The 11,677-nt window shown below is 37.5% G+C and overlaps 1 protein-coding gene across 1 annotated transcript; it reads right to left on the bottom strand.

Moving 5' to 3' along the window:
- Window positions 1-223: 223 nt before the first annotated feature.
- Window positions 224-11,536, bottom strand: LRRC66 (leucine rich repeat containing 66). Its single transcript, XM_075931124.1, is given in 7 exon segments — window positions 224-2,864; window positions 4,460-4,665; window positions 6,134-6,309; window positions 7,003-7,083; window positions 10,753-10,910; window positions 10,912-11,254; window positions 11,431-11,536. Coding segments are annotated over 6 exon segments (3,600 nt in total). The 5' UTR covers window positions 11,250-11,254; window positions 11,431-11,536.
- Window positions 11,537-11,677: the final 141 nt, after the last annotated feature.

Genomic DNA, 11,677 nt, shown 5'->3' with positions numbered 1-11,677 from the left:
TTTTACAGCATGAATATCTGAAATAACTCAGGGCAGATAATTATGCTGAGAACTGTGCATACTGGTTAGATGGATTTTTTTAAAGTTTTATGTTCAATATTTATGAGTGTATAACTCAACTTAAATTAAGCATGTTTTGACATGTACTTGGTTACTGTGTAAGATTATGTACCATTAATAAATGTTGCAGAGAGTCTTGTTACAGTCATTTAACATCCTACATTTATTTTGTGGAGTCCATTGTTCTCCTGCTTTGTAGAACACTTGCAAAACCATCAAAGGCTTTTTTCTTCTTAACAAAAAAGCTGCCTTCTGCTAAAAGCTGCCCTCTTGTGGCTTCATTTTTTTTATCAGGTTTTTCACTTGAATTTTGAAGGATTGGAATGGCCTTAAATACATTTGCTAATTCATCCAAAGAAGTTTCATTCTCAGCTTCACTGGAATTGGCTCTGTTGCCAATTGTATTTCTTTCAACATTTTGTGACCCCTTATATGAACAATGTTTCACATTTTCATTTAGAAAGCTCTGAGGATTAGCTGGAAAACCTACATTCTCTTCCTTCTGATGATCAAGTTGTAAGTATTTTTCTTCATTTAAAATTGATTGCATTGTTTCAGAAGAGCTTGAATCTGTCCTAATATTGTGAAACTGCAGTTCTGCTGTACACAAGCTAGAATTGCCTTTATCTATTCCAGACAAAACTTCTTGTTCTGTGTGTGTATCACATTCCCCTTCATTAAAATCCCTTTGCATTCTTTGTGCACAAGACCCAGACATTTTCATATGCAGTTCTTGTTGCACTGATGAATCCTGTTTCTGTGTAATGTTTGAAACAGTTTTTTCATCTGTGCTTTCAGAATGAGACTGAAGAAATGGTTCCCTGTAATTCTTTAAGGAAGAACTCTGAGCTATATGATTTTTGGCTGTATTGATCTCAATAACATTTTCTTTTAGATCAGTGGGAATGGATCTGTCCGAATCCTGCATTAGAGTAGAAAATTCACAGAGCTTCAAATAAGTGCTGTTAGAAATATTCTCTGTATCTGGAGTAGATTTGGGAGAATAATTTAATGGTGGTAATGTTACACAATTCAAATTTATATTTTGTTTGCAGGCAGGGTTAGAAATTATATTTTGGGCTGGTGAATTTGGATTGGTAACATACTCAGTTTTACCAAGAACTTCACAACATGCAGGGTTGTTTGTATCTGAATCTGACAGGATTACATGATCAGCAAACTTTTCCGTATGAGATGTGTCAGATATATCAATCTGAGATGAATCCATATGAAGAACAGATGAATATGTTCCAGACCTGCGAGTGCCTGATCCAGAAAGTATAGCTGTTTCAGAATATGTTTCATTTTTATTTTCATGATTTTCCATAATATCTTGAAATCTAGTAGTAATGTTAGGGTTCTGTAGCAATGTGGTGAACTTGCCCGTACCACTTAACGTAATCATCTGCTCTGTTACGGACGGGTTGGTCAGATGATCATCACCAGCATTAGACTGCTCCAGCTCACTTTCTGTTAAAGAACTAGAATCACTCAGTGTGAATATAGATCCTTCTTCTATGGAATTGCTGTCACTAAACCTGTCCACTGGATTGTCTTCATTTCTAATATTTTCTTCTTTACAATCATACTCTTGAATACTAGCAGGAGAATGTTTCAGTGTTTGTTGGGTGTTTGAATAATCAATATTTGTATCATTTTCATAACTAAGAGGTAAAATTAAATTTTCACTGTCATTGAGCATATTTATGTTATCATTTACATCAAGCTCTTCTTCACAGTTATTCCTTTTGAACATCAATTGTTGAGTATTCAAGGGCTGACTATGGGAAGTCATTTGTCTCTTCAGCAGAGACTCTGCAATTTCAGACTGAAACAGATTAGATCCGTTGCTTACATCATTGTATTTAGAATACTGTGTATTTGTTTGTATTTGTGCTTCAGAAAATGGGAAGTTGGTTTCTCTTGCAAATGGTAAATCTAAATCTGAAGATTCAGCAGAGAGTGAGTAAGAGTCCATGATATATCTATCTGCTATAGAAGAGAACCTGCTTTTTCCTGAATTTTCATTAAAAAGGTATTTTAAATCTTCATGTGATGAATTGTCATTATTTGATAATTCTCTTTGAAAGGCTTTATTGCCATACTGGTGATCTGATACTGCAGAAAAAAATTCATCATCAATCTCTGTGTCTGCTTCATCAGCAGAATTAGTTGCTTGGTTATTCTGAGACACCTTTTCTTTTTCTACTTCAATATTGATACTGCTTTGATCTTGGTTTGTTTCTTCTGTACTTAGTGCAAGTACTCTGTTATGAAGGGCCTCCTTATGCAAGCTAGAAATATCCACAATGTGAGAGCCTACATTTTGTGAAGAGTTTCCACTACAAAAAGATAATTTTTGCTGCACCCTTATTTGTGTGTTTGCAGTGTTTTCTCTTGTCAGGGATTCAGCTGAAAATCCTTGATTAGAAAATGTATTTTCTGAAGCTGAGCTTTTCTTTCTGCATATTTGTCTCCAGATCCTGCAAATGTAAGGTCTAGTGAAAGCACCAAGACAAAAAGCACAAACAAATGTAATGACCACTGAGAGAGACACTGCCAAAGTGAAGTCTCCTTCTGTTCTTCCTTGTCTAATAACAGCATTGACATCTCTGGCATTTCTAACCAAAAATGATGAAAAATTTTGCTCCACATATATGTCATAGATGAGATATTTCATCTTCATTTGGTTACAAATACATGCATATAGCCCTTCTGCAGTTTTCCCAATATTGTATATTATTAAGTTTTTTATTTTGTTCTGTCTGATAGGAGGAAGCCAGTGGTCCTTGGAAATTCTGCCACTGGGTGTCCACTAATAGATTTCTTTATTCCCTGGAATAAGAAAGATCATTAAATACATATTAAAAAGGTAAATCTATTGCCCATTAAAGCTAAATAGTCTTCAGTGTAGTCATCATTTCTATGGAAACTATGATAATCTTTAACCATTTTAGATGCCATTAATTCTTAAATATTAAACAAAGCCCATATTTTACTTTATTCCACAATGCTCTGCTAATACCCTGCCACCTTTCTGTTAAACCATCATACTGACTCACCCACACTTCCAATTTGGACCATAGCCTTTCAAACTTCCATACTGTAAACACTAGAGGAAGAAATTACTAGAGTTAAATCAATATGCTTTTGATTCACAATGGAAATACTTTACTTTTGAGCCATATTATACATGCATATTTATAGCTGTATCTTTTTGACAATCACTTGAAACTTCATCTGGTGCAGAATGTGGCTGTTGGTTAATTACTGACATACCTTATTGTGAACCTGCTTATGCATCTGCTCCAGAACTTGTGTGGACTACTTCTTCATCTCAGGGTTAAAGTCAATGTATTGATTTTAATCAATAAATCCTTGATGGTTTGGGTCCTGCACATCTTATAGATAGCCTTTTAATTTGTACTAATCTTGGGAGTAGATACTGGCTGGCAAACCTGACATTTCCTATCCAGCCATCTGGAGTAAAACTTTTCAAAAGGAGGGTCCAAAAGCCTTCATTTTGCTTTCCTGTTAGTTTGTCAGAGCCAATCTTTGTTGAACTTTCAGGACCACTCCAATGTACTTGTTAATTGGGCCAAATTTTAGAAAGAGGGCTCAGTGGGAAAAGTCTTAGTCCTTATGGATGTTGTTGACATTGGGAGGGAGAGTGTGATAATGGGTCAAAAAGAATTTATTTACAAAGTAAATTATGTGTTAAAGCTTTGGGTAGCCACATTTATAAACTAAAATGTAAACTACCTTCTCCCCTTCACACAAGCTTTACAGACCTAAATAAAAACCCTCTTTCACTTTAACTAGTGAGAATAAAAACACCACAGTGTTTCCACTCATTATAAACAGTTCAGAAATACTGTCTCATAGTTATTACTCCAGTGAGGGTGGCAAAGCTTATTCTGCCTCCATCCTCCAAAATATGCACTAATTTATAATACACAACTCGTTCTTAACTTTGCAGCATGACTAATTTTACAATATAATGTTGAATAAAGATGTAGAATATGACATCAACAATTTAAAATAAATATTCAAATTTTTGAAACTTAAGTTCCAAAAAACAGTTTAATCACAGCATTCTTATGTTTTAATGTATCTGATATCTATTTATAGTACAACTATGCTTAATCAAGATTTTAGCTCAGGAACGGTTTCCTTTATTGTGAATGAAGTTTGATTATGGTTCTACCGTATGTATTTTACAGGAACTTAAAATGGAAGATGAATATAGTGATTGTTACACATACCACAGGTTTTATCCAAGCCACAGTCTAGCACAATTGTTTCTCTGATAGGGACAGCAATTTTCGTAAATGAAACGTTGTTTATAGGCATTTCACATTTTAAATGAAATGTTTTGAGAGACAGCAGAGGTTGTCACGAGTTGCTGATCGGTTTGCTGCATAAGATATTCCACTTTTTCCTCAACCATTCAGAAAGAAAACTAATGAAATGTTTGAAAGCAATGAGCCTGCAGTCACATATCCAGGGATTGTTTGATAAATCCACTTCTGATTGAAGTATGTGTAAGTCAATGAATATTGCTGGTAGAAGGGTTGTCATAGCATTGTTGCTGAGGTTCACAATGTATTTTTAAAAAAGTTACTCAAAGAGCTGTATAGAGCAAATGGCGACTAACTTTTGCAACATTAATAATAACATTTATTTTAATAAACCAGTTTTTACCAGACCAAAATGTGCTAAACATTTTTAAGGAAGCAGGAAAAATACCTTCAGAATATTCCAGATGTAATTGTACTACAACTTTGTTTATTAAGTGATTTCAAAGATATGGGAGATTCCAACATTAAGGTGCAAGAATGTAGGCTTTTCCTCACAAAAAATTAGGGCAGTATCCTTAGAACTCTTTCATCCTCAGTGTGACTGCTAGGGGCCTGGAAGCTTCATGTCTAACTTTCTTCCAAACTATAGAACTGGACCCCAGCTTTGGCAAAGAGGAATTTTATCCCGGTCAATGGTGTTAATTTCAGATACCTCAAAGGAAGGTAATTCTCTAGTATTTTCAAATCCTTCTTGATCCAACTGATGGATACTTTATGCTCTGAAGAATGAGTATTAAATAGCTAGGATTAAAATTATGGGTAATTATATATTAAAATAATTAATATCTATTTTAAGTTCACTATTGTAAATTTCAGAGTGCCTTTTTGCTTTTAGGGTGGGAGGAGAGAAATAAATAACACATACTAGGTTACCTTTCCCGCCTCATTATTTTATATATTTCTGTCACAGATCTTTCTTATGGGTCTCCTTTCCAAATCACATAATTTTGGTCTTTTAAAATCTCTTTACCCTCTTTAACTAAGAGCTTAATTCTGGACTACATGGCTTGTCCATGAAGTGGGTACATATGTATTTATGCTGTAAAAGCAGTGTTAAAATTCATCTATATGCTGGTCAATAGTAGGACCATGCACATTTCTCGTGTTCTTAACCTGCACCAGTTTCTATGTGTGTGTCTGTGCATGCTCAGTGAAGGATCCATATAGCAGGGAAATGGGACTAGGTGATCTGTTCTGAATGCCTGCTGCTGTGCACAAAGTGCCCAAAGCATTTTGCCTCCTGTTAAATTTAGTCAAAATTGCAAGAGATCCCATAAAGGATTCTCTTCTGATACCTGTTTTTCACTTAAATTAAAAGAAGCTATATAACACTCTGACTCGTTTAAATGATGCAACTATTGGTATTATTGAAATTGCGGTATAAGCACATGTCCTAATAAGGGTTAGGAAATATATAAAAGTGAAGTTAGCCTGTAAGAAAAGATGGAAAATCTTGCCTTTAAAAACTAGAATACTTACGAAGGTTTACAAGAAAAAATAATGTGAATATTTTACAACTTCCCCCATATAGCTATGGTTTAAAGCTGTTGTCACAGAACTGAGGATTTTTTTTGAGACCTACTCTATTTCCTTTAGATTAATTTTTACAATTGTATACTAATGACTGAATTAATACTGGATAAAAGTTATGATGCTTAATGTTCCTAACAAGTATTCTATACACACCATTTTCATTTGAAAAATTATAATGCCATATTTACAACCTGCAAGCTTTTAAGATTCTTGAAGGCATCAGGATGAATTTTGGTTATCTTGTTGGTCTGTAGGTAGATGTTCTTTAGCTGGGAACAGTTGTGAAAATCACTCTGATCAATCTGTGATATCTCATTGGATGACAGAGGCAGACTTTGTAAAGACTTCCCTAATCCTGAAAATACAAAAATAATTGTGTAACATACTTGCTTAACATACACTTAAAGCCCAAAGTGCTTTCTTAATCTTTCACCAATTTTGTCTGGTAATAAACTTTGTTATCAAGACGACAGAAAATCATTATTTTAATTGTTGGATAGTACAAATGGTTTCTATAGTCTTTTGTTTATCATGCATATTCTATTCAGCATTAGTCTTGTTTTCAAAAGGGTAGCAGAGTATCAATACCATTTTAATCTTTTTGGCAAATTAATAACATCTGAAATGTTCTTTTCAGTTTGTAAGTGCATAAAAGCAGTAAGATTACTTAATGCTGTAAAAAATATACATATTTGCCTTATCTTTCTTGCTGGCAGAAGTGCTCCAGGCTCCAACAGGGTTGTGTGAGCGAGCTCACTCCCCCTCCCTTACCTAGCCCTGCCTCCTGCCTGAGCAGGAGGGCCTAAGGCTATAACTTTATTAGCATAATGATTAATCTGGCCCTGGCTGTTAAGCTATACTCTATTCCAGTGTTTCTTAAACTTTTTAAGACAGAGGAACACCAAACAATATTTGTTTTTAATGAGAAACACCAAGGATTTTTTTGTAGAACAAAAAAAAAAAAAAATGTGGGGGGGGGGGAGGAGGGAGAGAGTTATTGAGGGGGAAGAAAAGGTTGGGGGGTAAGTTATTGGGGAAAAAATGTCACCTGCTTCTTTAAGAGCAGCCATTTTGAATTCTGTTGTTCTCTGCGGTACACCTCCAACTGCCTTTGTGGCACACGGGCGTGCTGTGGAACACAGTTTAAGAAACACTGCTCTGTATTCATATACAACTAGTGAATTAGCAGGATATGTCTATATGAACTGGAAATTACACTTCCCTCTGCACACATGCACACCAAGTCCCACTGAAAGTCCCTAGGATTTAGGCTCTTCCACATGCCTACATAACTTTTGAAAATGTTACCTTAGAGTTCATACAGAACATTGGGTCCCTATAGGAGAAAACTCTTGGGTTGGATTAGCTCAATCCCACCCACAGGAACCATTGTGAAAATTGGTTCCATTCCTACCCCGGTGCTGACTTGTCCATTCCTGTAGTAAAGTCAACCAAGTGTTGTCATTGGTATCAAAGGCTCTATCTTATTCATAATAATTAACATTAATCTTTGAACCTTTGTTCTTTTGATAGAGGAGTTCTTCAAACAGGAACTTGTGTAGTCTCCTTCCTGTGCTCACATGAGAAAAGCAAGGTTTTCAGAAATACCACCTCACTGTTGCTTTCAGACAGTGAAAGGGCAATAGCATAGGAGTTTTCTTAAACAATAGGCAGTGGAAGATTTTCCTGAGGAGGGACGTAACAGCTTTTAATGAAACTGGCACACTGTCTTCCTTAAGGAAAGCTTTAATGATGCTTCTAGCAGTAGACATGTGGCTTGCTCATGACTACTATCCACAAAGGACACGCAGTGACCTGTAAGGGATTTTTGACATGGTTAGTGTTGGTCTAACTATGCTCCCATTGAAGGTAGTGGAAATTTTACCATTCACTTGATTATTGACTTCAGTGAGAGCACTGTTAGCGCAACACTAAACAATGAACATCTGGCATCTTGTTGGATGTAACTGGCTAAAACTCAACCAGAGAAAAGTTGGAGAAGGCAATTGTCCCCTCCAGATATGGGGGGAGGTGTCTTCAGTGGAAATGACCAAATCACTCTGACTCTTATTTTTACAGGAACATAGAAAACTGTTCAGAGTAGGAAATGGTAACACTGTTCTTCAAGGCAAAAGCAGCTCTGCTATATCAGGTTATCACTTGAAAAGGTTTGGTTGAGCAAAACCTTCCGGATGATATATTGACAGTGCAGCATGTCAACCTGCAATCAACTCTGATGGGTTTCTATCCAGAAGATCTATAGGACAGTTATTTGGAATTCCCTGTACAACTTTATGAAGAACTTTGTTTGGCTACCTTCTTGAGGCCACGGTTACCTTAAAATCTTTTTCCAGTATAGTAAATGTCAGTTAGGGGTATGATTTTGTGTGTGTGTGTGTCTTTGTGGCATTGATGTCCTCACAAAAAACCTACAGTGGATGTTGTTATACTAGCATGAAAATGCATTTGCTGGTATTTTCACTTTTTGCCAGTATGTTTCTTTTCTAACACTTGTAAAGCTTTTCTAGGGTAGACTAGGGTTGTAAATGACTACTCAACTACGTGATAAGCAAATGCTTATTGGGTACACGAGTAGGAACTCAACTAGTTGCTTCCCCTCCCTCCTTGCTGCTTCTATCAGGGTGGCAACACAAGGTACACAAGCACAAGGCAGGGTGACTGCCTCTATCAGGGTGGGGAGCACAAGCCGGTGCTGGGGGGAATCGGCTTAAAAGCCGGTTCTCCCCAGAACTGTCTCTGTGGGGGAGTAGGGGAGGCAGAGAGCAGCAGGGAAAGAGTCCCACTCACACTGTCTGACTGCTGCTCCTCTCCCTTTGAAATGTACAAGAGCTGCCTGCAACTCTTGTACATTTCTAAGAAAGAGGCACAGAGGAAAACCCGTGCCAGCGGGGACTGTTTCCATCCCAACTGGTGAATGTTTCCGCTGCCTCTCTCCCTTTGAAATACACAAGAGCCAGGAGCAGCTCCTGTACATTTCAAAGGGCGAGGCGGAGTGGGATAGTGAGTGCCCCCCTTATCGACTAATAGAATAGTCGATGGAAATTCCATTGACTATTCGATTAGCTGATTAATCGAAATTTAACATCCCTGGTGTAGACTAGGCCTGTAACAAGAATTAATGTTTAGGCTCTCCTTCTACAAAACCTACTTATGAGACGAGAGATTCCCCAAGATTTTTTTAAAAAGTTGTTTCTGTTTATGGTGTATTTACCTTTTATTCCCTTCTACTTCCAATGATGTTTTGAATGTTCCAATACTGCTATTGTTTGCATGTTCATATCTATAGAGAGATGGTAGAGCAATTCAGGCTCCAGGCTAGTCAAGGCTGTTAAATATTGTGTGCAAGCTGCTGCTGAGTAAGTCTGAGAGAAGCCACACAGTGGCTCTTTAAGATAGAGAAAGCTGTGCTGCTCTGCAGAGATGGGGTACAGGGGGATGGGGACACACGAACTTCAGCACACCCCACTACCCTGCACAGCTAGCAGGAGAATCCTGGGAGCAGCTCAGCTCCAGTATGGAGCAAGGTGGGAGAAGGGGCAGCTGAACACATGCTGTCAGCTATAAGTATATATGCTCTGCTAATCAGCTGGGTGGGCTGGATTCGGACTGCAGGTCTGATTTTGCTCACCCCTGCTCTATACTCTGTGGTGTGTAGTATAGATTAAGGATGTTAAGGAGTAGTCGACTATCCAATAAGCAAATGTTCATCGGATAGTCAAGTCAACTAGTTGATTTCCCCTCCCTTGCTGCCTCTATCAGACAGAGGCTTCAAAGCGGGGGGGAGAGGGTACTTCAAAGCGGCAACGCTGCACAGCACCTGTACCGAGCTCCATGCGGTGCTGCATCTTTGAAACACCGAGGTGGCATTTCAAAGGGGCAGTGCCGTACAGCTGAGCATTTCAAACTGCGCAGAGCCCAGGATCAGCCGGGGAGTCCACAGCTGACCCCGGGCTTTGCGTGGCATTTCAAAGTGGCAGCACAGCATGGAGCCCAGGATCAGCAGGGGATTTCCGGGATCAGCAGGGGATCTCCCACTGGGGACTCTTGTACATTTCATAGATGGCACACCCGCGTGCAGCTAGGAGTCAGTGGGACTTCCTGCTGACCCCAGGCTGCATGCAGAGTTCCGCATTCCTCCTGCTGGGGCTTTTGTACATTTCAAAGGAGGAATGCGGAAGTGCCTGTTGAGTAGTCGATGGAAATTCCATTGATTACTCAACTAGTAAATTACCTGATATTTAACATCCTTAGTGTAAATATAGTCTTAGACTCTAAATATTGTAAATATGATTAGAAAAGTCTGTCCAAAAGCCACTCAAATGTATTCTCCCCGTCCTTCTTAGTTACTGGCTCTTGGCTTGAAATTGTGAGCTCTCTAGACTAGAGGCTGTTTGTGTCTGGTGTTTGGCGAATAAATATACAAAATGTTCTTCATCTCTTAAGGTAGTGAAGTTCCTCACCCCTCTCTACTGATGTTCTTGTGAATAAGATGCTGGACTGTAACTCAGGAGATCTGCATGTTGTTCCCAGCTTCCCCAAAGATTTGCCTTTGCTCTCTATCTATCAAATGGGAGACGATATGTACCTCACAGGGTGTTGACCACAGTCATTAATGTTTGAGGATATAGAAAAGCCTGTAAATCCTGTTATGATCTTTTGTGGATCAGGACATGTAAAATGGAATTAAAGGCGATTCAGATTTAAATAAACACAACTGATTAATTAAAACAATATACAAAATCATATATTGGAAGTCAATTCTTAGACTGCTACTCACCTTTTGGAATTGCATTAAGATTATTTCTCTCGATGGACAAGACTTTTAAAGAAGGAAGAAGATCATAAGTATTAACTTTTCTATATTTATCAGTCTAGTGTGCAGGTTTATGTAAATCCAGTATGATGTAGTGAATGATATTTCCACTCAGATTTAGTTTCCAAAAGTGGTAAATTTCTAAAGCTATTTAAAGACAGCTCAGAAATCTGGTTATTACTAAGATCCAGCTGTTTGATATTCCATTTTTTATCTCTCCAGTTAGACCACAGTAAGGTAGTAATATTATTATAACTTAAATTGATTATTGTTACTGTTTGTGATATGTTTGTGGGGATAGATTTTCCAGTGAAAGAACAATTCACCAAGAACTTCCCATCCCACCAGCAGTCAGAATTGTAATAGATACCAACACCAGTCTGCTGCGATCTGGTCTTTGACAATCCAGTAAAATTCAAGCAAAGGACCACAGCTATGACATTCACATAAGGATTTGCCATAATACCTAGAAATAAATATGTACAATTACAATAGAGGACAAAAGAAATATCAGAAAACCGTAAACATGTTACTTTAAAGAAAAAAAATCTCAATGCCAATTTGTATTAATCCTTCAATTTCATTAAGCGTCACAATTACTTTGCAAAATGCACATTTAGTCTGAAGTTGCTAAAAACTTACTTTCAAGTTTTCTTACTTTTCTCCCAGATGATCAGCCCATAGCGCAGTCACTCAGAAACTTGTGAACTACTAAATTCATGGACTTTTGAACTCCTATTTCCTCTATTGTATATACTTATCAGGGAGCAAAGTCTACTAGTCATATTCTGACACACCGCTGTGGAATGATTATCATGCTTCTAGTTAATAAAACACTTGTACAATCAATAAACTATAGTATTGTAAACTAAATTGAGTACATACTAAC

This window comes from Pelodiscus sinensis, chromosome 5, assembly GCF_049634645.1.
Source record: "Pelodiscus sinensis isolate JC-2024 chromosome 5, ASM4963464v1, whole genome shotgun sequence".
Classification (NCBI taxonomy): domain Eukaryota; kingdom Metazoa; phylum Chordata; order Testudines; family Trionychidae; genus Pelodiscus; species Pelodiscus sinensis.
Note: the sequence above shows the minus strand (reverse complement) of the source record. Positions and strands in the feature narration are given on the sequence as shown.